This window comes from Carettochelys insculpta, chromosome 1 (assembly GCF_033958435.1).
Source record: "Carettochelys insculpta isolate YL-2023 chromosome 1, ASM3395843v1, whole genome shotgun sequence".
NCBI classification, from domain to species: Eukaryota; Metazoa; Chordata; order Testudines; family Carettochelyidae; genus Carettochelys; species Carettochelys insculpta.
The window spans coordinates 168,133,807-168,161,742 of NC_134137.1; the positions used below are offsets into that span (position 1 = coordinate 168,133,807).

General features: G+C 42.0%; 1 protein-coding gene across 2 annotated transcripts in view; it reads left to right on the plus strand.

The window, feature by feature from the left end:
- The window catches only part of USP9X (ubiquitin specific peptidase 9 X-linked), a 203,372-nt gene that overhangs the window by 101,271 nt on the left and 74,165 nt on the right, over window positions 1–27,936 (plus strand). For both annotated transcript variants that reach the window (XM_074995034.1, XM_074995025.1), the window contains exons 15-23: window positions 7,858–7,945; window positions 8,817–9,159; window positions 11,211–11,306; window positions 12,669–12,880; window positions 20,807–21,047; window positions 22,127–22,276; window positions 22,379–22,499; window positions 23,714–23,844; window positions 24,130–24,408. In XM_074995034.1, the coding sequence (XP_074851135.1) occupies window positions 7,858–7,945; window positions 8,817–9,159; window positions 11,211–11,306; window positions 12,669–12,880; window positions 20,807–21,047; window positions 22,127–22,276; window positions 22,379–22,499; window positions 23,714–23,844; window positions 24,130–24,408 (1,661 nt within the window). The remainder of the gene's footprint in view (window positions 1–7,857; window positions 7,946–8,816; window positions 9,160–11,210; window positions 11,307–12,668; window positions 12,881–20,806; window positions 21,048–22,126; window positions 22,277–22,378; window positions 22,500–23,713; window positions 23,845–24,129; window positions 24,409–27,936) is intronic.

A 27,936-nucleotide genomic window follows, 5' to 3' on the forward strand; every position in this document is an offset into this window, starting at 1 on the left:
CACCAAATAGTCATCAATCTGTTATATGCTGAAAAAAGCTGGATGCGGGTAAACTTGAAATACTTGAGAGACAAAGTGCTGTTTCTGTGCAGTCTTAACTCTTCCTTAGTAATCAGCAAGGAAGGTCCAGAGTGGTTACCCACCATTGAGGATGATTGGATTGACATCAAAGAAACAACCTACAGTACTGATTTCGAGATCCTCTGTTTCCAAAAATGCAGGCACAAGGGCTGGTTTGACAACAAATAAAGAGCTGCCCAGGGTTGAATCAATGATAAAGAGAATACCTCCAGGAAATTGACACACATTTGAGCCAAGCAAGGGCCACAAGTTGAATTACAGCAAATGAAAGAAGACTGGTGAAAATATCAAGCAGTTAGACGCAATCTTAAAGCATTCTATGACAGGCTGAAGGCAGTCTATAGGCCTCATACTGTTGGTTGTAAACCACTGTGCTCTGCTGATGGCCTCACTAAATTTTAGCAGTAAGTAGTATTGAACCTGATTGCAACTTTTGACAGCAGCATTCTTGAAGAGATTCCTCAGTCGGCTAATGATTTACATCTGGTCATACCACTAACTCTTGATGAGGTACAAAAACCTGTTAACTAGTTGAAACTTGAAAAGGCACCTAGCAGTGATGGAATTCCATCAGAAATTTATAAAGCTGCTGATGGCCAGTTGATGTATTGTCTCACCCATTTATTTACTGCCATTTGTGGGAGAGAGCTTGTCCCTCAGGACATCAAAGATGCTCTGATCTTACTCACATACAAGAGAAAAGGTGACTGTGTATGTTGTGGTGACCATCAGGGCATCTCTGCTCTCTATAGCTGCATCCTTTACAACCAGCTTTTGCTGAATGTGTTCAAAAATGACACAATTCCTGAAAGCCAGTGCGGATTTCATGCTGGTCAAGGCTCTGTTGATATTTTTACAGACAGATACAAGAGAAATGTAGAGAGCAACATCAGGACCTCCGTGATCTTCATCTACTTGACCAAGGCATTTGAAATGGTCAGTGGAAATAGGTTCTGGAAAATACTGGGGTGAATTGGCTGTCCTGAAAAATGTATCACCATTGTTTGGTCTTTTCATGATGGCATGTTTGGTTGCAGCCTAAATAATAGAGACACATCAGCACCTTTTGAAATATCAAATGGTACAAAGCAAGGATTTGTCCTTGCTCCTCTCCTGTTCAGCATCTACTTTTCAACGATGTCATTTAGTTGCTTTTAAGGACTACCCATTGGGCACGCGTATTCAGTTCTGAATGGATGGTAGTATTTTCAATCCTTGGAGACTTCATGGTCACACTGAAATGGTTATTACAACTATCCCTGACCTCCTGTTTGCTGATGATTATGCACCGTTGGCTTAGTGAAGGATGCATAGGAGCTTTTTGATCACTCTGGCTACGTCTACACGTGCACCCAACTTCGAAATAGCTTATTTCGATGTTGCGACATCGAAATAGGCTATTTCGATGAATAACGTCTACACGTCCTCCAGGGCTGGCAACGTCGATGTTCAACTTCGACGTTGCTCAGCCCAACATCGAAATAGGCACAGCGAGGGAACGTCTACACGCCAAAGTAGCACACATCGAAATAAGGGAGCCAGGCACAGCTGCAGACAGGGTCACGGGGCGGACTCAACAGCAAGTCGCTCCCTTAAAGGGCCCCTCCCAGACACACTTTCATTAAACAGTGCAAGATACACAGAGCCAACAACTAGTTGCAGACCCTGTATATGCAGCACGGACCCCCAGCTGCAGCAGCAGCAGCCAGAAGCCCTGGGCTAAGGGCTGCTGCCCACGGTGACCACAGAGCCCCGCAAGGGCTGGAGAGAGAGTATCTCTCAACCCCCCAGCTGATGGCCGCCATGGAGGACCCCGCTATTTCGATGTTGCGGGACGCGGATCGTCTACACGTCCCTACTTCGATGTTGAACGTCGAAGTAGGGCGCTATTCCCATCCCCTCATGGGGTTAGCGACTTCGACGTCTCGCCGCCTAACGTCGATTTCAACTTCGAAATAGCGCCCAACACGTGTAGACGTGACGGGCGCTATTTCGAAGTTACTGCCGCTACTTCGAAGTAGCGTGCACGTGTAGACGCAGCCTCTATTTCTATTCACTGCTTTGGACTCCCAGTGAGCCTCAAGAAGACAGAAGTTATGTCTCAGCCTGTTTGGAAATAGCCCAGTACTCCAGTGATTACTGCTATTGGTACATTCCTTTAAGGCTGTTAACAAGTTCTGCTACCTTGGGAATGTACTGTCCTCTACCATAAGCCTGGATCAAGCTGTATCTGATTGATTAGCCAAAGCCAGCAGTGCCTTTGGAAGATTGACCAAATGCCTATGGAATAACCATGGTATTAAACTCCATACCAAGATAGCTGTTTGAGGCAGGTGTCCTGAATATCCTGCTGTCTGGCTCGGAGTCATGGACAATATATTGCCGCCATGTTTTGAAACTCGGTCAGTTCCATACGTGCTGTCTGAGGAAGATTGCTATGTGAATTGGTAGGGCAAAACTCCTAGCATGGAAGTTCTTAAGTTGTATGGTGTCATGGGCATAGAAGCAATGCTTATGAGCAGACAAGTTTGCTGTTTTGGTCACGTTATGAGGAGGGATGATACACAGATACCAAAGATGGTCTTCTAAGGCCAGCTTGCTCATGAAAAGCACTTTATCGGTGGTCAGTGTAAGCGCTATAAAGACATCTTAAACACCAGCATGAAGTCATGTGGCATATCTCCCAATGATCTGGAAACTCTAGTTCACGACAGATTGTCCTAACAGCAAACCACTGTACAGGTTCTTAATTGCTTGGAGAGTCAGTGTGTCAAGGCACTACAGGAAAAACTTAGAATCTGAAAAGAATGTCCAGTGCCTGCAGTTGATGGGTTTTCATGTGACATCGGTAATCTATTCTGCCAGTCAAGGATTGGTTTAGTTGCTCACCAAGGGCATCCTAGAAGATGAGCTCCATCAATCAACGGCTCAGTCGAAGAAGGAAAAAAAGATTTCATGCTCACATTCAGATGCTTGTGGCAGAGGTTTTTGCTGAAATAACATCAGTGGTGCCAACTCACTTTTTCTGGCAGGGGGCAGCCATGTGTCCTTATTGGTTAAAGATTCTTATTAAGCAATATGAGAAGGAACTGCTATGCTTTTGGACCTGTTCAGGAAGATGGGTCTCAGTGAATGTGGAGAAGTCCACTACTACCATTTCCACAGATGTAATTCATCATGGTAAAGACCACATAGTGCATGACACTAACAAACAGAGAGGAGCATGCTTCTCGTAGCACTGTGTTAGTCTTCTCTGGAACTTATGTGTATCTTTCCAAAAGAATTTCACCTTGACAATCGGACATCCCAGGTGTGGTGGACTACTTTTTTTTCCCGTAAGTTCATGTGGTTTCTGTCCTCAAAGTTTCTGGTGTTTCACCTACTAGTACATGTCTACTCTGTTTTCACACCCAGCCACATCCCAATTCCTGAAAGGATTAGTCTTCCGTTCAGTGGTAACCCTGGTGAGCCTGGTACTTACATGTGGTTTTATCAGTTCTGACAAGCCCACCAGTACAGCCAAGGTCTGTTTTCAGCAGCTTGGATACATGGCATCATCTACCTATGTGGTCAGGTTCACCAAGCTATGAATGCATCTCTCTCCAGCAGTGGTTGGCATAGTATATGTCTCCACCTCTCCCCCCACTCCCCTTGCCCCCCAGCAGCCCCTAGACAAGGTAGTGATAGTCCCTGCTCAGATCCTTGCTGCTCTTTCTTAGTGGATGGATCCTGTGAAAGTTAAGGGCAGGATTACCCTTCCAAGCCCCTTCTCTCTCTCAAGTTGATATTGTATGCATAAGACCTGGGCTGGGGTGCCATCTCTATCTCCGGGCTCAGTGTACATGGACTGTTCAAAAAGTGGTATTCATGTAACTGTCAAGGAGCCGAGGGCAGTTTGTAGGGCATGTGAGGTCTTCCTCCCTCACTTGGAAGGCAAGGTGGTCCTGGTATTCAAAGACAAAATGGTCCCCGTGTGTTCTACAGCAAGTGCAGGGCCAGGAGCCCAAGGGGATGTACTTTGCCAGGAATATGTCTGTCTCTGGAACTTCTGCATTCAGCTCAGTACCTATCTGGTGGCCTGACACCTCTCAGGTGTGGGGAATCTCCTGCCCAATCATTTGAGCAGGGGATTCTCATTATGAGTAGGCTCTGCATCTGCAAGTCATGGCCTTGCTCTTCTGCAAGGTGGCATACTCCTCTGATGGACCACTTTGCAAAACAGTGTTGTGCCTTCTGCTCCAGACAACAGGTAGACATGGGGTCCTTGGGAGATGCCTTCCTCCTCTCACTTTCATGTGCTCAATTCTAACGTTGTATGTCCTGTCATCTGCTCCCCCTGGATCCTACTTGCTTGCAGGATCCTGGAGAAGGTCAAATGGGATGGGTCCAAGATGATCCTAGTCACACTGTTATGCCAGCATTGGTCTGTCACTCTGCTGAGTCTTGTGATGTTCCCCCCGACCCCTGCCTCTCCTCATGACTCCCTCCTCCACCCAGAGCTATGGTTTCTCCATTTCACAGTGTGGCTCACAGAGGAGGAATGCTCCTGCTCCGATGTTGTTCAAGAAGTCCTGCTGCGGAGCCATAAGCCATTGACCAGGCAGACTTGTGTAGCCAAGGGGACCGAGTTTTTGGTATGGGTGCAGCAGCATGGCCTGATCCCAACTGAAGCTCCCATTCAGGCCATTCTTGATCATCCTTCACTTGAAGGAATAAAGGCTAGTGAGCTTGTTCATTCAAGTGCACTTGACAGTTGTCTCGGCCTTTCACTTGCTGATCCAAGTTGTTTGTTTTTTCCCACAACATGACAATGAGATTCTTCCATAGCCTTGAGAAGCTTTTCCTGCAAGTGCGTTTATGTATGCAGCATTGGGACTTTAGACTTTAATCTGTTATTCATCAGATAGCCATGTGTTTCCTCATGCATCTGTCCAGGAATATGGCCTTCCTTATGGCTATCACACCCAGAAGGAGGGTCTCCAAGTTGAGGACCTTGACTTCGGAGCCCCTATTCAGTCTCTTATAAGGACAAGGTGCAGCTATGGACCCACCCTGCCTTTCTGCCTAAGATGGTCTCTTCTTTCATGTAACCAGGATAGCTTTTTCCTTGTTTTCTCACCAAAGCTTTATGCAACGGCTGGGGAGTGGCAGTTGCATGCCCCAGAGGTCTGCAAGACCCTAGCGGTTCTTCATTGACAAAATAAGGCTATTCTACAAATGTCCACAGCTGTTTGTTGCCTGTGCTGAGCAGAGGAAGGGGTTTCCAGTTTCTGCTCAGAGGGTTTCTAACTGGATAATCTCCTGTATTTAGGCATTCTATCAACTGGTGGGTAATCAGCCACCGCTGCTTGTAAAGGCTTTTTTGACCCAAGCACAAGCCTCCTTAGTGGCCTTTTTCATAAATGTTCTGGTCTTGTACATTTGTAAGGCTGCAGTGTGGTCTTCAGTGCCCACCTTCACTCTGGACTGTGGCCTGCTGCATTAGGTGATGAGCTTTCATAGGACAGATACACTTCTTCAGATCACAGCCTTACCAGAATATATATGATGTATTGAGTCTGTTCTGGTAAGGCTATAATCTGAAGAAGTGGATCTGTCCCACAAAAGTTCATCACCTAATAAATTATTTTGTTAGTCTTTAAAGTGCTACCTGACTGCCTTTTTGTTTTTATTTCACAATAGCTCACCATGTGGGGACACTTTTTGTGCAAGTTTAATGCCCTTTGGAAGTGCAGGTGTGACAAAAGTGGGGTCAAGTGGGTAGTACTTAACAAATGGATTGTTATATCTCACTAGGTGGATTAGCTATTCTGCTTTAAAATTCATGCCCTAACATATTTTTCAATAGTTTTCCTGTGTAGACAAGTCTCAAAAGGTCCAAGTTCTTTCTTTGCTCATTAAGTGATTTGGCAGTGTCATGGCTGATAGCAATATGGGTAAAGGGTCATTCTTTTATTATTATTGATGGAACATGTTATCCAGGGAGAAATCCACTTGTGGTCATAAATAACACTATATATCACTTGGAATGGGGAAGTAGGAGAGTCAATCAGTAGAATTTATTTTTGGGTAAACTGATACAACAAAATTTATTCCTATTTGTCATTGAAGCAAGGAATCTAGAACACACTATCTATTATCTTTTGGTCATCTATTCAAGTACTAGCTGGCACATATTTACTGCTTTTAGCAATCACATTTTTCCAAGAAAAAATTTGGGTAAAAATGTAAAATATTTGGAGGATAACTTGCATTTTATTTAGAAAATGTTTGTTTAGAATGCTTTTGGGCAACTCTGTGCATGTCAATCCTATATATTCATGTCTATTCTGAGCTTAAGGAGGAGAAAAATTTCAGGTGCAAAGTTGATATTTAGTAAATGAAATTGAAATTAGGGACTTGAAATGCAAATGATTGTGTTACTTTCATACAATGAGGTTCTAAACTATTATACATTGGAGCACAAGATTTCTTCCTGGTTTTGTGTCAGAATAAAACTATTATATTGTAGCTGCACTTTCAGGATCCACAACTGCCAAAATAAAACTTAGTGTATAAGATACAAGAAGAAACATTTTGTTAAATGTTGAGAAACTCAAAATACATATCTTGGTCTGACAAGCGGTATCATGCTATCTGCATATCCTCACTTGTACTCTTGTGCGCTCACTCTCTCTGCTCTTTCTTTGTAGCTTTGACTTTTTGTTCATAACAGACTGAACCTCTCTAGTTCAACACCCTTGGGACCTGACTGGTGGTGAATGAAAGAATTTGCTGAACCATGGGAGGTCAATGTTTTCTAGTAGCATTACCAGCACTTCCACTGCTTACTGGGTTCTTGAAAGGCATGCGAGGGTAAATTAGAGCTAAATAACAGCACAGAACGCTGAAAGCCAGGACCTTGGAATACTTGGCCATATCCATGATAAGTGCACATCTGGCTAACTAAAATCATGGTAGACCGTGAATGTTGGGGGACGAGAGAGGTTCAGCCTGTCCTAGCAAAGTTGAAAAAGCTTTTATTCTAATTAAAGGATTATAAATACTAATTAGCCATTAAGATATTGTTGTATGTAGAATAAGATATGGTTCTGTCCTGTCTTGAAATTGCTAATTTATGGCAATCTTCCTTTGTGTAAAAACTAGTTAACATAAAGATTGCCTTGGACAGCTGTCATGTGCCTCCCTACTTATGCCCAAACTGTGGCATGAAATGTCACTGGTATTTTAGGGTTGAGTTAAAGAAATATTGTCATACTTGGTTATATCCAATATATATCTCATCCTTAAAACAAAGTGCTTTTTAAAATGATATTCTGGGGGAAAAATTTAGCCACAAGGACATCTGATTACAGTATTGTTAAAATTCCGACATTGCTCAGTAACCTATCAACAGTATATCCAGTATGCTGAATTTCACCTCTGCTTACTTTGCTTTTGGAGAAATAAGAGTATAAAAGATGGAGAAATTGAGCTGAGTACACAGTGTTGTAGTCTGGAATATTTTTAATATTCTGTTCATAATGAAAGACAAACATACACGTCTGGAAGCAAAAATACAATTTGGGTCTAATTATAAAGCACGCATCTTTGACAGCTCATATTAATTTAATCTTTAATCATAAATTATGAGCGGGTCTACAGATTGATTTATAACAGATCTGTAAATCACTTCCATTAAAATGGGTTTGATTCTCTGCAGAGCAACAAGACTTGAAGTATCAGATTAGGCATCTGTTTTCTTTGTGTATTTAATAAAACTTCTTAAATTTGCAGAGCATGGAGAGTATGATCCACAAACTGTAAGACCAGGAAGTAGATACAGTCACGTGCAAGAAGTACAGGAGCGACTTAACTTCTTACGGTTAGTTTTAAGTAACTTAAGTCATTTTCTCTAGAGGGCAAACAAATTCATAATGTAAACTTCTGAAATAGAAGCAATTACGTTGAACTTGTTTGTTTCTTTGGTATAGTTCCAGTTTATTTTGTGGCATTGGAGTTTAATTCCAACAGATCAAGATACCATACGAAGGTAAAAGGCTGAAATTCCTGGAGTTAGGAAAGGACATTGTATTGGAACACTCGAAGTGTTAATAGCTCTATGCATAAAGATGTCATCACTCCCCTCTAGAACTTAGAGTACTGCATAGGGCTCTGATTGTGCACTAAACTGTGCAAGCACACCACAGTGCATATGAAAAGTATAAACTTATCCAAGAGCCTTGACATTGAAGGATATATAAAGAGTTATTCCATCTTGGTTTCTGAACTATGAATGAGGTACCCTAGAATTTTACTGAAGATTTCAGAGATTTTTTTCAGTTTACTCTAATATTCAAGTTAATTTAAAACTCCAGAAAGCCATTTCCCGCTCTTCTTCTTCCCACCTCCAATCCCTTATCAACAACTCAATCCATTGTTAGATATAATTTTTCATTTCATACTGCTCTTCAGAATTCAGAGGGCTAAGAAAGTGTAGCTAATCCAGTAACATGTTCACTGAAACATAATTTCGCTCAGTATGGAGAGAGCTTGTGGTAATGCATATTTTGGTGTAAGTTAGTTTCCTTACACAGTTAGAATTCTGGAACCCGATTCTGCAAACTTTAATGAAGAAAATGAGGCTGCTTGTGTGAGTCACTTTGCAGAATCAGGCCTATAGCATTTATTATACTATATTCTATTTTACTGTAATTTGAAGATGTCAGCATTATTAATTCTCTGTTTTTCTCAAGATTTTTATTGAAGGATGGTCAGCTGTGGCTCTGTGCACCTCAGGCGAAGCAAATATGGAAGTGTTTAGCTGAAAATGCGGTCTATCTTTGTGATCGAGAAGCCTGTTTTAAGTGGTATTCCAAATTAATGGGCGATGAACCAGATTTAGATCCTGACATTAATAAGGACTTCTTTGAAAATAACGTTCTTCAGTTAGATCCTTCCCTATTAACAGAAAATGGGATGAAATGTTTTGAACGTTTCTTCAAAGCTGTGAACTGTCGAGAAGGGAAGCTAGTAGCCAAGAGACGAGCCTATATGATGGATGACTTGGAATTAATAGGATTAGACTACCTTTGGAGGGTAAGTATAGAAAAGGGAACATCCAAATAGATAACTTCAATGTTTTTGTTTTTAAAGTAAGACTGTGTAACTCCAAATGCCTAGGCTTAAATTACAAAAACGTAAGTCTTTTCTGAACAGCATACATGAAAATTGGCATTTGTTTTCCCTTTTTACTCCTGCATATTTCCCAGAAATGAACCCTGATCTCAGACTGTGACAGAGAAATGAAAATTAATTACTTAAAAAAGAAAAAAAACTGTGTATTTAGAACGTTTGTGCATGTGAAGTTAAGGTTTTGCTTATACCATAAAACTAATCCTATTTGTTTAATTATAAAAAAAAAAATTTTAGTTGTGCATTTTTACCTTGTGCACCCATCCACCAGTGATTTTTGCTTATGAAATCACTATTTCTTCTATTGTCAAGTAACATCTGGGGGTTGGGAGGGAGAGTTGTCTTTACAGTTAGCAAGAAATGGAACCAGACTTCATTTTGAGCATGTGAGAGGCTGGCTCGTATAATTAGTTGCAGTATTGCGTAAGTAATGAATGGGTATTGTGTTCTCTTTGTTGAACAAGATCATTGTGGCTTTAGTCCTTTTACAAAAAAAAAAGGAGGCTTGGATATTTATTGCAGTTATTAATGCAGTCTTTTGGATGGAAATGAGACATCCTTTTTGTCCAAGGTGGTTTTTAGGTACCCATTGATGATCCTATGGCATTAAATAGAAGACAGTGGTTATTCCCTCCAACTTTCAGCATTCCATTTCTCAGATACTTTTAATGTCAAGTACATAATGGCTGCACTATGGCATCAGCATTAAAATTTTATTTTGTAAAGTATTTGAAGTACCTAGAATATAATCCAGTCATCTAGGAATCCCCAGAGCAGTGGTTGTCACAGCTGTCTTTTGTGGACAGTTATTTCTTTGGCTCCGTCCTTCTGCCTGGTGCTCCTGTCCTCTTATTTGAGACCAATTTATGACAGCTCTTCAGCTTCCATTCAGGCAAATGGCTAGCTGTTAGTTTTCAGATTTTCAAATTAGGTTCCACATTGCTGTGTTCTGAAGTAAATTTTAAGCCTCACTAGCTTAAATGGTGGCATAGATTGTCTTGAGAGGTTTTTGATTCTATTAATTCAGGGGTGTCCAATACATTCATCACTTGCCCCAAGTAGTGAATAGGACACTGCGTTGTGGCAAATGCAAGGGTGGTCAACCCATGGCTCTCAAGCTGCATGTGGCTCTTGGAACCTTTAAATGCGACTCCTCTTGAGATCCTCATGTGAGGAGTTCTGTCTGTCCGCTCTGCACACGTGCCCCACTGCTTGGTGGGAGAAGCACGTGATGACGGTGGCTCTGATGAGTTGCAACCATTGAATTAAAATGGGCAGTGGGGGGAGTTGGAGTTGCATGGCTCTTGGGGGAGGGCATTCAGTTGAAGCCAGGAGAGAGCTAGGCAAGCCTGTCTTGGGGGGGAGGCATTTATTTCGAGCGAGGTGGGGGAGTGACTGCATGTGCCTGGCCCTATAAAGTTTTGTATAATATAATATAGCAGATATGGAAAGATGACAACCACAAGTGTGGCAATCTTTACATTCCTATTAGACACCACTGTATTAAATTGTTAATTAAAGCATTATTGTAACTTCCTTTCTTAATTGCCCAGAAATTCTAACTACTATAAACACAAAATCTGTAATTTTTGGTACATTTAGCTCATTGGAAGGTTAAGATTTCATTGCAGCTAAATAAATATTTTTTGTGGGTCTCAAATTTAGTTAGAGACAAGCATGCATATTCTTTAGAACTTGACTCTAGACACATAGCATGGAGATATTTAAGGTAGATGTTATGTTCCATTTTTATGCTTTGCTAAGCATCTATTTTTGCAGATCCTGGTCACATGGACAGATAATTTACATTGATGGTATTTTATATGCTCTAGTCTTTTTTCTGATAAATAAAAAGAAATATTTTATCCAGTGTTATGATAGCATGTTCATAATGTAGATCTTCTGCTTTTTTAAACTAGATACCACAAAGCGTAAAATGCATTTTTTTGTTTTAGGTTGTGATTCAGGGAAATGATGACATTGCCAACAGAGCAATAGATCTGCTTAAAGAGATCTATACTAATCTTGGTCCAAGATTACAAGTTAATCAGGTAAAAAAAAAAAAAAGCAATGCAATATTGAATAAAGGTTACTGTAGAACTTAACAATTGTGATATTTTGATAGCTTGAATATTTGGAAATATGACAGTTTCCATCCCTGGAATGCCCTCTTGGAGAATGCACGTTTGCCCATGTGCATATTTTGGTACACACAGCATGTTTGTGAACTTACCCTTCAGTTCCTTTAGCTGTTTGCAGAGGTGCGGGGATCTACAAGCAGAGTTTAAGAATGAAAATTACTGGCTTTTGAGGGTACCAAAGTTTTATGTGCTTGTTATGTTTGCTCTATTTCTGTTAGCAAGATAGTGGCTCATAACAAATACTTAATTATACATTCTTCTGGGGTTTGAGGTGTGATATTTTTGTCCAGTGTGTTCTATAACTGTGGTTAGGTCATACTAATCCTGGCTGATAGAACCCTTGAGTTTATTTCACTTCTCGCATAAGAGAGAATTGCAGAACTCTCAGAAGTGCACAGTCTGAACCAAGCCCTGGAGAATTAAATCTTGTCTCTTAGGATGCCTCCTTGCCTATTAGTATGATTATTATAAGGTGAGGGAGACTTGCAAGTTTCTGGAAGTTCAGGGAAAATGTAAACTGTTAGGATTTCAGAAATCTTTTTTGTTTTGATCGAGGTAGTACTTGTAGGTAGTGTTATAGCTTGCTTATGCATATTGTAACCATGGAGCAAAGGAGGGCCGTGCGGTAATGGAAGGCTTTTCTGCCTTTCTTGAATTCAGTAGTTTTAAGTATTAACATTTGAAAAGAGTATAATCTCAAAATTTTGGGGACTTTTATGACCTCCAGATTGCCTCCAACCATTTCCTTGCTTTTAATGGTAATTTTACAGCTTAACCCACAACACCTTGCTATATTACCCTGTCCTCAATTATCCCATTATGGACACCTTTTTTAGTCTTCAACACCGGTAGTCTGCAAACTACAGGCTAAAGATGTAGACGCTGCCTGCCAGTTGGATATGTAAGTATTCCATGTTCTGGTCTGTGGTGAGCAGCAACTAAATGAGAGAGTAGTCCAACTTAGGTTCCTGTACAGAGCTGCACTTTGCTTACAGTTTGATTCAAGTTGGAGGGATGGAAGCGTAAGGTTTGTACTATACACACAGGTGTAATGTTACCATTAATGCATACTTTTCAAGGAAAAGTACGCTATCTCTTTGTTATCAGCTATAATGTTAGTGTGGAGAAAACCAAAGTTGTGATTAGTCTTGAGTAAATATTTGGTTTTTAATTGAGTTTTCATAGCATGTAATGTTTGCTTGATTGTGCAGCTGAAAGATAGTAATGTAATTATTTAGTAGTTTTCCTGATTTGTCTTGTACATTACATTAGGTAGTGATCCATGAAGACTTCATTCAATCATGCTTTGATCGTTTGAAGGCCTCCTATGATACACTGTGTGTTCTGGATGGAGATAAAGACAGTATTAATTGTGCAAGACAAGAAGCAATACGAATGGTGCGAGTATTGACAGTTTTAAGGGAATATATAAATGAATGTGACAGTGATTATCATGAAGAGAGAACAATTCTACCTATGTCAAGGTTTGTGAAGACCTCAGAATTATTATGATTGTTCATTAAAGTGATCTTAACTGTGGGAAATGTTGGTTCAAAATTCATTTCTTTCTTTACCAGTGTGTAACAAATTTCTGTAGAAATTATCCTAAGTGAATATTAAACTGATTTTGAACAAATAATCTTTAATTTCCTTTAAAAATGCCTTTAATATAATACTTATTAGGCGTTCCAAATAACTAACTTTTCACAGTTTTGTTGTGAGGTACATGGGCATCCATATACAGGTGGAAGCTAATTGGGTAACAGAACTAGGATGAAATCTGAATTTCTGGCACTTGGTCCTATAGTTGACCAAATATTATTGAAGTATATTTTTGTTTTTCTTTTTTTGCAAAAATAGTCCTTTTATAATGAAGGAAAAGGCATTCTTGTTTTAAGGGATCTGTATGTGTATTCCACATGATACACATGCACATAATGTGCTTGGATCCATAGATTTTAAAACTGATTTTCCATTGATCTGCATATGTACGATTGACCTCATGCTCACAAACAGGGGTATAAAAAGCTGTGTGAGTTGATGCCTTCTTACTGCCATGTGAGTCAGACTCCAGTGTCCATTCAAAAAACCTGTAAATAAGATTGTAAATAGTTCTTTAGCTTAGCTCAGGTAGTCTGAGTGAAGTTAGTATAGTTTGTTTCCCTGGACTGGAGACTGTGAAGAGTCTTGGGCTTCAAAAACTGCATTTTCTGTCTAGACCCTTCTCCTCAGCAGTGAAGACCAACGTTACCTCAGCTGTCTTGGTGAGACCCATATATCAGTGAAGTTCAGTATTTGTTGCTCATTTCTGCCAAGAACTTGGAAAGGTCATCAACTTTGCCTTAAAAAATGCTTATTGGAGAAGACTATGAAGTCTCTCCTTCTTGCCCAAACTACCACAGGCATTGCTTCAAAGAGTGGCTAATGAATGTCCAGATACCTCTGGAGGAAGTTTCAGACCCACCCCCCTGAATGCTGGACATTCTGAATACTTAGGGCCCAAAGTAACTTGCTTTTCCCAGTCAAGGAAGCTGTTTGGTTTTTTTTTTCTGGCAAAGGGAGTTGAATTCCTGTTCTCCATCTTTGCTCTCACCTCCCTGCTAGGGAACAAAGCAGGTCTCAATACATAAGGACCACCACATCAGAAAAGAGCTCCAAGAGATTTCACTTCCTGGAGAGAGAGAGGTCTTCCCTCTGGATTTGCAATTCTGTATGTCCAATTACCATGACTGTAACCCATTCATAATCAATGTTTAGGACTTGTTTTTTAACATTTTAGTCAGGACATGTCTGATGCCACCTTTGGTCACCTTTAGAGGCCAGCTTATTCTGTTGCCCAAAATTTGGAGTTAATCTTGACTGACCATTGGGTTTTAGAGATTATCCATAAGGGATTGTCCATGGAGTTCATTTTTTCTGTTCCCCAATCTTTTTCATGGACCCCTCTCATGAGGCAGCTCTTCAACAGGAAATTAAGTCCCTGTTACACCAAGAGAGAATAGAACTTCAGTATCAGGGAAGAGGGTTTTATTCTCTATAAACTATTGACCCAAAAAAAGAGGGCATGAGGAGCTATTCAGGGTTTGCAACAACTTGCCACCTTCATTTGGAAGATGAAGTTCACGATCGTCCTGTTGGCATCAGTAATTCCCTGCCTTCAAGAAGGGATGATTTGTGGCTGGCTCTGTAGGATGCATTTTTCTTCTACACGTTTATACAACCCAGCAAGAGTTGTCCTATATTTTGTCATATGTTAAGTTCATTTCCAGTTCCAGTCCCATTTGGACTAGCAATAGCACCCAGATAGTTTACGAAAGATTTCTCTGTGGTGGTGGCCCAGGTGAGATGTTGGGATCACACAGTTTTTCCATATCTTGATGGCTAGTTGCTTGAACATCACTTTTGGCAGGGGATCGGGATGGCTATTCAGTATCTCTTTCAAAGCCTTATAGCCATGGAGTCTAGCGGGAACAGAGAAATCCTTTTATCTCCCATGAGAACAAATTTTAGGAGGGTAATGTTGAGCTTTGCTTAAAGAAGTGCCTTCCTCCCTGCAAAAAGGTTTCCAATGTGCAACCAGATTTCCTTGATTTGCCACAGAACAAGGACTACAGTGCTAATATGCCTGTTGTAGATTGGTTGTGTGGCAGCATTTACTTGTGTAACTCCCTTTGCCAGGTTTCATACAGGTCGCTTGTGCATCTGTCTAAGTTTGGTCTACTTGCCCAACAAAAACTGCATCAGCTCCAGGATGACTGTCCCCCATCCACTCCTCATGTCACTGTTGAAACAGGTGTGTTCTTTTCTGATGGAGAGTCTTCTGGTCACACTGCACAAGTCACATGGACCAAGCAGAAGGCCAGACTACATATCAACATCCTGGAACTGCAGGCATTTCACCATGTGTTCTGGGCCTTCCTTTCTCATTCAGTCCTTCGCATCCAGGTAGTGTCAGACAATATCACCATCCTGGTCTACAAAAACAGGAAACAAGACTTTTCTCTCTTTGTCTGGAGACAATCAGGGTTTGGAGCTTGTGATTCAGGAACACCACGACCACCGTTCAGGCTGCGTACTTTCTGTCTATGCATAAGTCCTTAGCAGGCAAACTTACCTCAGGCATTTCTCAGCAGTCCACAAGTGAGTAATCTGTGATTCTGATAGACATGTGTGCGTATCATACAAACCAACTCTCTATTATTCCAAAAAAGGTAATGTGCTTCTGTAGTCAAGGGTGAGTGATTTTGAGTATGCCTTTCTTCCGTCACCTGTTTTCCACAAGTGCTGAGGAAGTTTTGGTTCTCAGAGCTTCAGTCAGTCTCTTCAGTCAAGATCCATCCTTTCTCACAGCTCTTGATGCAGGACAAGTGAAAACTCAAACTCCCCAAACAGGCTTTTCTCCACTTCATAGCTTGATGTTTGGATGGGCATCAGAGAGAGTGCTCCTGTTCTACCCTTGTCCAGGCTATACTTACCCAGAATTAAGCAACAATTGAGCAGTAACAGTTGTCTGGCTAAATGGAAATCCTTGTCAACTGGAGTGCAGCACAGTCACTCATCCTCTCCCTGTAAGGGTTGTCTTGGTAGTTCTTGGGTATCTCCATAGTTCCTGTAAACTGCATGGCTGCACAGGATGCAATTCAGACCTGTCCACCACATTAGTGGCTCAGCGCAGCATGACTCTACTAATTAGTTACTTCCTCTTTGGTCCTTCTGTTATAGGTAAGAGATGGTAGAAATAGTAAACTGGCGGACTTGGTGGAAAGGAGGGGAAAGGGATTGAGAGGGAGAGGTGACTCCAAGAGTCTAGCTGGGTCCTGGGTAGTTCCTGATTCTATTACTGTGTGTGTAGAAGCCGCACTTCCTGATTCTCAGTGAGCCCCAGCTGCTTGGCTATCTTTGTGTGCCTGCAAACAGAAGCTGCACCCCTTGTCTACTCCCTCTCCCAGGCAGCCCCACTTCTCAGCTGCTTTGGAGTAGCACGTATGACCTCAATATTGGTGCACATAACAAGTCTCTCTCTGTGCATGAAAAAGGTCAGAGGGAACAGTGGATGCATCTTGTCTCTTTTTAAAAAAAAAAAAAAAAAAAAAAAAAAAAAAAATCTGATGTCTTCATCACCTAGCAGCCGCTAATAGCTTCCTCCACTCAACTGTAGCACAGTTCATGAAGGGACTCAGGAAGGCGTCTCCAGCAGTCTCTAACCCACATGTGTATGGGGCCAGAACATTGTGCTGTCAATGCTTATAAAACCTTCTTTTGAACCCTTAGCAATGTGTTACATATCTTGTCTATTCATGGAAGCAGATATTTTGTCCTGGCCAAAGTTCAAGGAAGATGCAAACATGGTGGACTTTTCCAACCTATCTCCTTCCCCTAAATTTTTATGTGGGGTCATTTTCCAAAATCCACCTTAACCAGTGTATTCACTTACTTGTCCTTTTTTCTGAAACCCTATGCCTCTCCTGTAGAGAAGGGACTTTCAGCCCCTTGATGTGAGGAGTGTACTTGCGTTTTACCTGCCAAGAAACAAGTTTGTCAGAAAGTCTCCAAGAAACTTTGATGTAAAGAGGAAAGATCTTGTGGCCAGAGTATATCCCTTCAAAGAATTTCTAAGTGGGTTTATGGCTGAATTATCAGATGCTAGGAGTTTAGCATGCATCCCACCATCTGCCACTGTAATGGCTCCAGCACAGTAGTATCCCTGAAGGAGGTCCTAACGCACAACGTGCAGAGCAGCCACCCCAAGCTCCATAAATATGTTTACAAGACATGCACTGGTCCAGTGGTCCTCAAACTGTAGGAAACCCTGTTTTAATGGGGTTGCCAGGACTGATGCTAGGCTTATTGGGCTCCAAAGCCAAAACCCAAGCACCATCTGGAGCCTGAGGGCTTCAATCCTGAGTGGTAGGACTCAGGTTACAGGCTTCATGCTTCTGGCTGAAGTCCTAGGTCTTCAGCTTTTCCCCACTGCCTTGCTGCCCAGGACAAATGGGGCTTGGGTGAGTTCCAGCTTCAGGGACTCCTCCTGTGGTTATAGTAAATTTTGTTGCCCGAAGGGTATCATGATTGAATGAAGTTTAAGTCTAAGACTCTGCTACAGACCTACATGCATCTTTGTTGTCAGCTTCCTCACGCTCACTTCTGATCTGAGAATCACATGTGAATCTCCCACATGTGGAATACACACCATATCAGCACCCAGTGAAGTGGAGGTTACTGTAACAGAAGGTTCTGCAAGATTCATGGTCTTCCAGTATGTGTCCTCCACTCACTGTGTTTTGGATCTGATTAGATTTGTAGTAAGAGGAGGAACTGAGAGGACATTGACTTGTGCCACTTCTTATAACATCTAGTGGGAGCAAAAGGATCGGTGGGCCAGTGGACACTGCTTATTAAAATCTCCAGATTTGAGTGCATGGTGCGCTTGCATACGATGTACGGGATACAGATAGGGACTACGAATCTTGAAGAATCTCCTTTTATGGCAAGTAACCTTCACTCCTTTCATACAGTTTGTAGGTGAAAACCAGTCCTCTGCTTGACATGATCGCTGTTGCCACAATAAGCACTCTTAATGATGTCAGTGAATTTCTTACTCAAGAGATGTTTACTGGGATACTGCAGAGTACAGAAAGGCCTCAGATTATGTGAGTCTAGAGTACAGGACCCTCTCCTACCCATGTGACCGCGATTCATATGTATACAGTAAACCCTTGAGATACACACGTGTCGAATGTGCATATCTCACATTATTGCAATTGGAGGGGGACCCCAGAAGCGCCAATCCCAGGCAGCTTCTGAGGTGCAAGGTGGGAGGAGGTCCCCTGTCAAAGGGGAACAGAGCTGGCAGCAAAACATGAGTCTAGTTATTTCATTTCATCTTTTTTTTAAATGGAAAAAATCTCAAGCTTTAAGTCTGCATGACTTGCTTCAAGATGATGTTTTAGTTTGCTTGACTTCATACTTTCAGCAGATAGCATTTTCTGACAAATAACATGTTGAGGCTGTTTGATTACTGGAACAAAAACACTTGCGAAACCAAAAGATATATAATTTTCATCATAGCTTCTTGATTTAGGCCTATTTTTATCAGCAATATCGGTAGATTTGTCATCAGCTTTTCACTTACCATCCAACAAAAATCTTTCCATGTTGTAAGGCTAAAAATTTAAAATAACAGTAAGTTTTTATAAATTTATAATAATTGATTAAAAAAATGGAACTTCACATACACTCCAAGTACTAGTAAAGACGTTGTGCTAGTAAACACTGCGCCACATCGGCAGAGACACTGGAGACACACTAATATTTGCAAATGAAGCCAAACTGGACCGTTTGAGATCACAGGATTGGCGTTTAGATTGTCAGTGGAGATGTCAGAGACACGTGAACATTTGCAAGAGAAGCTGAGCCCAACTATCGGTAATGTTGTAGTCTGTGTCAGTGCGTTGTCAGGTGAGATGCTGAAGACACACCACGTTTTTGCAAGAGAAAAACCGAATCCAGCTGCAGCACCCCTGCCCCCCCCCCCCCCCCCGGAGGGATCACGGTCCAGTGTTTGACAAACATGGCATTAAGGAGAAATGGAAAATACTCTTATTAGGAAGGAACAGTCAGTTGCACACATACAAAATGGAATTGACTCCATAGAAAGGAGTATTGTGGAAAGGAATCTGGGGGCATAGTGAATCACAGACTGAGTCAACAGTGTAACACTGATGTGGAAGGTGGGGGCGGGCAAATATATTTTTCTGATGTGTTATTTGGAGTGCTGTAAGTTAGACATGAAAGCTGTTTTTTTTCCCTCTCTGCCCCATGCTACTTAGACTTCATCTGGAGTATTGTGTTTAGTTCTTGGCACCACATTTCAAGAAAGATGTGGACAAATTGGTAACAAAAATGATTAGATTAACTGCGTAGAAAATGACCTATGAGGGAAGATTAGAAAAAATTTATTGGTCTTCAGAAGATAATATTGAGTGGGGGATGAAATTTTTAGTATATCAAAGATTGGTCCAAGGAGGAGGAAGAGAAATTGTTCTTTTAACTTCTGAGACTAGGACCAGGAGAAATAAGCTTAAATTACAGTTTGTTACACATTAGGAAAATCTTTTTGTCAGGGTAGTTAAGCATTGACAGAAATTGCCTGTGGAAGTGGGTTGTTGTGCAGACTACATCACTGGAGATTTTTTAATAGCACATTTGACAAACATCTGTGCATGGTCATCTAGATGGGTGTGCCCCCTTAAAGGGTCCTGGAGAAACGCTTGAGAGTGGGGCAGGGTCTGGAGCCAGCCCCCATGGTGTGTGAGAAGGAATGCCACCCAGCCTTCCCCTGCCCCAACCTGTAGCCCAAGCCCCAGTTGCAGTTTGGGCTCTGCCCTCACCCCCGCTGCAGAACCCCACTGCAGTCCCACTCCCTGATCTGAATGCAGCTCTGGTCCTGATCCTGGCCATGAAAGAAGCACTAGCTATGACTTTTGACCATGATCCTGGAGTGTGTGTGGACAGATTGCCTTCTGGGTAAAGGGGGTGGAGCAAGTTGGGGTACCACTGTTGTAGATAATACTTATTCCTGCCTTGAGTTCAGGGGACTAGACTAGAAGAATCTCTCAAAGCCCCTTCCAGTTCTGTGATCCTATATTACCAGCCATTTTCTGTTTCCGCTTTGGTATTATTTCAGCTACGTGTGCTGGAGTAAAAGATTTTTTTCATATGCTTTTCTAGTTCTTTGGTGTAGCAATAGTCTTGCGTTAGTTACTTCGTTCTGTTGCTCTGGGAATAATTGTCAGAAGTAGAGCAAAGTCAGAGAAGACTAACTCCTGATCTTTCCAGATTTACTCAATAATTAACAAATGAGAAGATATTCTGAGAAACAAGTAAAGGATAAATTGATGTTCTTAAAGATTGCTCACTATGAAAATCCCACATAATTATCTGGTGAGAGTGTTCTGAAATAAATAAACTTTTCTTAATTCACCATTGCTGCCAATAAAAAAACAGCACTTATAACTTATGTATTTGATCTTGTACTCCAGTAGTGAGGGCAAATATTAGGTTACTATACTAATAACAATCAGTAATTGCAACAGGAAAAGCTCTTGTTGACTTACGTGCTGAAAAAAGAATAAAAAATGTTTGTTAAACTGGACAGAATAAATCAATAGGACTGAAAATGTATTTCAAGATTTGATCAGAGGACTGTAAACAGTGAAGCAAATTAAGATTGAAACTGTGTAATTTTAGATTTGCTTGAAATTCAGCATTCAAATATTGCACATTTCAGTAGTTATAGTAGGTCATTCTGTAATAGTTTCAGTATAAATGACTGCATGAAAAAATAGCCACTTCTGTTCTGTGCTACTCAAATGGCTTTATTTAACATGTGCTCTCCATTTGTTTTGCAGAGCTTTTCGTGGTAAACATATCACACTGGTGGTTCGTTTTCCAAACCAAGGTCGGCAGGTGGAAGACTTGGATATTTGGTCTCACACAAATGACACAATTGGTTCAGTACGGCGCTGTATTCTGAATCGTATTAAAGCCAACAGTGCACATACAAAAGTAGAACTGTTTATTGGTGGTGAGCTGGTAGATCCTGCAGATGATAGGAAGTTAATTGGACAACTAAATCTTAAAGATAAAACGGTGAGTGGTGTTATTTTAGTTCATTATTACTCCATTTCTATCATTAGAGGGAAATGAGAATAGGAGTGTCATAATCAGAAATGAGAGGCAGGTTGGGTGAGGTAATATCTTCAATTGACTAAACTTCTGTTAAGGTAGAGATGTTCTCAGGCTTTCATAGAGGAGCTCTTTTTAATTACAGTGATAATTATAAATGTAAACCATAATGTCATTATGGATTATTACAACAATCTGTAACACACAGTTTGTCTTCTCTTCTGTGGCGCCCCACTCCCCCCGCCCCCCATACCCACATTTCCCACACACCAGTGACTGGAGAGTGGTTGCTTGAAATGTGATTTTTATGGACCCCAATTTAGCGGACTTTAGGAACAGCATATGTCCACCAGCCCCCCGCCCCCATTGTTCCCAAAGTCCGCTAAATTGGGGTTTGTAAAATTGTAAATCCCGCCCCCAAAAAAGAAACTCAAACCTGTATGACCACTTGCTTCTGCTGCTGTAGCTGGAGGAACCATCACTTCCAGATGCAGGAGCCACCACACACTCCTCCCAGGGTGAGGTGTGTACCCAGGCAGATGGCACTTGTGTACATACCTCGCCTTTGGTGTGAGGAGTGTGCGGTGGAGGTCATGGTTCTGGCTCCAGCGGTAGTGGGTTGTGGGCATTTTTTGGGGTGGGGGAAAGGTACTGGGGGTAGGGGTGGGTAGTAAACCCTCCAATTTAATGGCTTTTTGGGTTTAAAAGACACCCCCCATTAGTCGGTTAAATCCAGGGTTTACTGTGCTTACGCAAAACAATGTGTTTTGCCTTGAATTTTTTGCTGTAAGAGTCTTGAGTAAATTTCCCAGACCTGAAGCTCTGTAAGCTTGAAAGCTTATCTCGCTCACCAACAGATGGCAACCAATTCCTTCTAATATCTTAGAGCAATCACTATTATTTATTTACTTCTTTCATACTTTCTGTGAAATGTTCCATTCCAACTTAATGAAGTATTGTTTTAGTACAAAAAGTTCTAAAGTTCTATAGTTTTTGTACCTGTTACTTTTTTTAAAAAGTGTAAATCTTCATGTTTTTTTCAGCTAATTACAGCCAAGCTTACACAAATAAGTTCAAATATGCCTTCAAGCCCTGATAGTTCTTCTGACTCTTCTACTGGTTCTCCTGGCAACCATGGCAATCACTATAGTGATGGTCCAAACCCAGAAGTTGAAAGCTGTTTGCCTGGAGTGGTAAGGTTTTTGTATTCATACATATAATTTATGCTGTTAAAAATGACGCAAATATATTTTTGTGGCCAAAATTGCATGACAAATTTTTATTTTTGTTTTTAGATCATGTCACTGCATCCTAGATACATCTCATTCCTTTGGCAAGTTGCTGACTTAGGTAGTAGTCTAAATATGCCACCTCTTAGAGATGGAGCACGTGTCCTTATGAAACTTATGCCACCAGGTAAGGCTATAATTTCAATTTCTTTATTTCTTGAGGTTGTATCTAATCTGTTTTCTGGAAATGAATATTTATCATATCCTAAGACTTTAGGGTATGGTAGTCATTGCTGTACACTCATTTACTTCCTGTATTGCTATATCTTGTCCATAATATAAAGTAAAATATCTTAAGTTTTCAAGATGTCATTACCTCTTTATCTTTGAAAATGGGGATAAGTGTTTACAATTTTAAACTATTTTGCAGCATTTTAGACTGGATAGGAGGAGTTTCTAAGTGCTGTCAGTAATAGAACACAGCAAACTCTAGTATCTGGTTTTGTATAACCCAGGTGTCGGCAACCTGCAGCTCTTTAAGGAGCGACTTGCGGCTCTGGGAGCTGCCACTGCTGACTCCTCTTGCGGCTCCCTGCACCTCCCCCCACTGAAATAATGGAACTCAATTTAATTGGTTTACCGGTTGACTCTTAAACCAATTCAGTTGAGTTCCATTATTTCAGTGGGGGCAGCGCAGAGAGTGGCTTGTACTGCACATGGGGGAACTGAGCGGGTGTGGGGGGGGGTGCACCTGTCCCTGCCAGAGCTGTTCAGCTGCAGTAAGGAGGAGGAGGCTGGGGGAGGCCTCCTGTGAGCACAGCTTCCCTCCCTGCTGGGCCAGTGCCTCGTCCCAGACAGTGCAGCGCCCCCAGCTCCCTCTCCTGCCAGCTGCAGCAGCACAGCCTGGAGCTGTGTTAAGCGGTGCAAGCTTAGCTCCACCAGGACCCAACCCAGCTCAGCCCTGCGACCTGGTGAGGCTGGTGCTGGCACCGCTGAGTGGGGAGCGGCTGGGAAAGTTGTTGCAGCACTTTCTGGCTGAAGTTTGGGGGGGACCCAGAGCAGGGTGAGGAAGGAAGGCAGGGAGGGGACTCAGTGCGCTTGTGCGTGGAAAGCAGAGGGTGAGTAAGTATGATCTGGATACGGTGGGCAGGTTGCGCATGGCAGCTGAGGTGCATTAAACCTGCTTATCGGGGGGGGGAGGGGGGCGCAATTTTGCACCAATGGGCGCTATGCCTAAGGGTGGTTGCAGACCTCTGGTATAACCATTACAATTCCTGTATCTTTTTTTACCTGATGTTCTGTGAAATTTCTCAGATTGATAGGAATTAATTAACTCTAGATTTCAGTGACTTGTTTTGTTAAGTGTGGCAGTAATATTTAGATACTGTGTTTTTATTGCAGATAACACTACAGTAGAGAAACTAAGAGCTATTTGCTTAGACCATGCAAAACTTGGTGAAAGCAGTCTTAGTCCATCCCTTGACTCTCTTTTCTTTGGCCCATCTGCCTCACAAGTGCTATATCTAACCGAGGTGTGTAATGCTTTTCTTTAAAAATAAATTTAACCTCCCCAACCTTTTTTACTATATTTCAAAGCTTTTTGGCATTAAACTTATATTTCCTATGGTGGCATTTAAGAACAGGATGAAATTTTGGTGTAAAACTGAAAAGATGGAAGATGCCTAGTAGATTGTGGGAGATGTGCATGGGGAGACCATCGGTACAATGTAAAAATGTACACCTGTGTGTTTTCATTTTTTGGTGTCTGTTTAGCAAAAGCGTATTGTTTGCTAATATTTTTTACATCCTTCCGACAGGTAGTTTATGCCTTGTTGATGCCTGCCAGTGCACCCCTGGGAGAAGATGCCAGTGACTTCCAGTACAACTTCTTAAAAAGTGGTGGTTTGCCTCTTGTATTGAGCATGTTGACTAGAAATAATTTCCTGCCAAATGCAGATACGGAAACTCGAAGGGGTGCCTATCTTAATGCTTTAAAAATAGCCAAATTATTGCTAACAGCAATTGGCTTTGGCCATGTTCGAGCTGTTGCAGAAGCATGTCAGCCAGTTGCAGAGGGCACAAGTCCAATCTCACCGGTAATGTAATTTTTTTAATGTTCCCCCTCTTTTTTTTGTATAGAAGAGTCTTTTATAGAAACAGTAATACACAATAATTGCACTCAAGTATACAAGCTGTCTTCCTATAATACCATTTTTACTTAAATTCCTGTCTTGGGTAAGTATTTCAATGCTACTATTCATCAAGAACTCATAATACTCACTTTTAAATATGTGACATATGGTAAAAGATTTTGCTTCACCAGTTCCTAGCACCTACATTGTTGCAAATTCAGTTCATTGCTCATTCAGGAAAGTAACAGAATTCCAGTAAGAAGAGTTCTGCTTTACTGTTCCAGCTTGTTTCAGTGGGTACTTGGTTTTGCGACCCTTTATTTATGTGTATTTGTGGGTTCAAATGACTATATGAATTCCACTTTTGGGAAAAAATGCACTCTGTAACATGCAACCTAGTTCGACCTGGCTGATGCCGAGTGAGAGAATTTGCTAGTCCTCAGGAGGTCAGTATTCTCTAGTAGGATTTCCCACCCTTCCACTGCTTACTGGGATTTTAAGACATTTAGGGGTAAATTACAGCTAAAAAATAGCACATAACGCATTCTGAGAGCCAGAACTCATGGCTGTAAATTTTATGGGACCATGGGAAACTTAACTACACTCATAAGGGGTTATCTGGCTAGCTAAAATCATGCTGGATGAAAGAGTGCTGGATTAGAGAGGTTCAGTCTATTTTAGGGCGGCAATGGACAGCCAAGGCTAGTGAAGTGGGCCATGTGAGTAGCCCTCCTTCATCTTAGGGGACCACAAAATTGTAGTAACCAAGGCAGTCTTCTGAAATAGTGTAAGTTTGCTGACTACATGCACTGCACACCCAGAATTTGTGGGGTGTGCGAGTTGAACTGTAACAGAGCTTTGATTAGATGCTGAGGGGGTGCACAACTCTGATAATCAATGTTGTGTGCAGTCAGCACCCACCTCACTTCACATGCCCTTGCTTTACATGTGTATCACTTTAGTAATACCAATAAAAACAAAACTGTGCAGACAGAAACCAGTGGAATCTGGCAATAGTAAACAAAATGTCTTGAGCCCCAGAGAACCCTGATAAGCCACAGGTTGTCCACTGCTCTTTTAGGGGGTATGCATGATGTGAAGATCCTTGTCTCATGGCTGTGTTGCCTGCAATAGCAGGAGATATGGCTCAGTGACTGGAGGTCTCTTCCAGTCTACCCATTAGGTGGGTGGAGGAACCTGTGAAGTACCTTTCTCTGTATTGTTGCCTAGTAAAACATTGGTGACATATCGCATATGGATGGGAAGCTCATCTTTACCACTTTCAGACATAAGGACATTAGGTCACCCCAGGAAGTTCAACTTCACATAAATGTCTTGTAGCTCAGAGCCACGTATCTTCACGCATAACATTTCTGCTTTTGTTATCCAAGTGATAATGAGCAACACCCAAACAATGCATTATGTCAAGAGCAACATTTATCATCTCTGCTCTGCAAAGAACCATTTAACAAATGTGAAGCCAGTGCTGGGGTGGGGGTAGGGGCAGCACACACAGCTTCCCTGATCACTCCTCCACTTGGGGCTACAGAAACACGCCAGCGCTTGCAACTCCAGACCCATGGGAGAAGTGGGGTGGATTAGACACTCGGGCTCCCAGTCTGTGGTATGGATACTTTCAATGGGCCAGGTGAAACGAAGCAGTGCACTAGATCGATTCTGCATGTTTTCCAGTCCTGCAATAGAGGGACACTCAAAGTCCCAGGAGTTTTCCTAGTATCATACCAGGTCTTAGTGGACGAAGAGTATGTCTGCACTTACTGTGTGTTTGGTGTGCTGTGTTCAATCCTCCAGAGTTTGATTTTTTGCTGCGTCTGTGAAGACCTTGTAAAATGGATCTTTCTGGGCTCGCCTATTGACCCTGGTACTCCATGCTGTCACATGGAGTAAGGGATGTCAGCACAAGCCCGAAAAGCCCAGGGAATAAAGTTGATCCTGATGCATAGGTTCTAGCTATACTAATGACATAGCTAGAATTGCGTAGCTGGGATCAACTTTGCTCCCTGGTGTAGACCAGGCCCGAGAGAGGTTCAATGTGTATTTGAACTCCAAGGCTGCTTCTACATTATGAGAGAAACTCAAATTTCATGCAGTTAGCTTGATTGTACCAAGTGACTGTCTTCACTGTAAATACCACTAGCTGAATTTAGGGAGTACTAATATTGATATAATATCATTGGAACTGGGTGTGTGTAGCTTAAAGTTTGAATTTAAAATCTCTAATAAAGGCCATTGTGGACATGCCATGTCTTTAAATCAAATTTATTAGCCTCCAGAGGTGTCCCGTATGTATCCTACAAAGCTATGCAGTTACCCACCAAGTATAGCTGCTTCCTTCTTCGCTTCTCTCCGTCCAGGTGTGCAAGAAGAAGGTCACAGGAAGCCTGCAAATTTTTTATTTGGATTTGAATTTGAATTCAGTGGCAACCAGGCCTACAAATATACAGGGCTCCCATAATGGCAAAATTCTTTTACCCATTGCCATCGCATCGCATGCATTGGTAGCAATCTCATTGTTAACCATCCACTGCAATCATGAGTATTCAGGGTTGTGATCAGCCTAGTACTTCTCAGGCTCACAAGAGAGCCCCAATGTGGACCCATCAGGAGCTTCTGGATCTTCTTGCAGTTAGGGGAGACCAATTGGTGGCAAAAAGACTTCGAGTGGTCAAGAGAAACACAGTAATCTATAAGTGGATGTTGCACAAGATAACCGTCAAAGGTTATTCCTGGGACTCTACGCAGTGCCAGATGAAGGTGAAAGAACGCCAGCAGGCCTCCTCACAGAGTCCGGGAAGCCAACCAGTGGTCAGGGTCATCTCCACAGACCTGCCACTATTATGAACAGCTGCACGTGCTTATTGGGGCTGACCCCACCAAGGAGCCCGGTTTTAATTATGACTCTTGTGGAGGACCTGGTCTGGAGTCCAGGGTAATCCAAGATGAGCTGGGGGCCTAGGAGGAAGAGGCCAATCGACAGAAGGAAGCGGGCAATGAGCAGAGGCCTGAAGAAGTTATTCCCGACAGCCTGGAGCTCTTCGCCCTGGATCTGGAACCAGTTGCCCCATGCTGGTCCCCCTCTTCTCTGGTCCCCAAGCCATTGGGACCAAGCAGTTCTGTGTTTGTTTTTTTTTTCCCCTGAATGCTACAAGCAGGCTGTGGGTGGGTATAGGAATAGATGTGGGTACAGGTTTTCCATGGACCTGTGCCCTCAGAATAGTGTGTTAATATTTCTGGGGATGGAGCACTTCTCCTTGGATATCTCCTCAAAGACCTCATCCAGGGCACTCTTCTATGTTTTGGGCAGGCCTGACTTATTATGGCTTCTGCAGTAGCACACCTTGCCATGCCAGATGACCAGATAACAATCTGGTGTCATGGTGCCACACAGCACTTTTGCAAATTTTCCAGGCTTGTGGTCACACAGGATGAGCAGTGCTTCTTTGTTGATGTGTCAGTTTTAGGAGGATGATG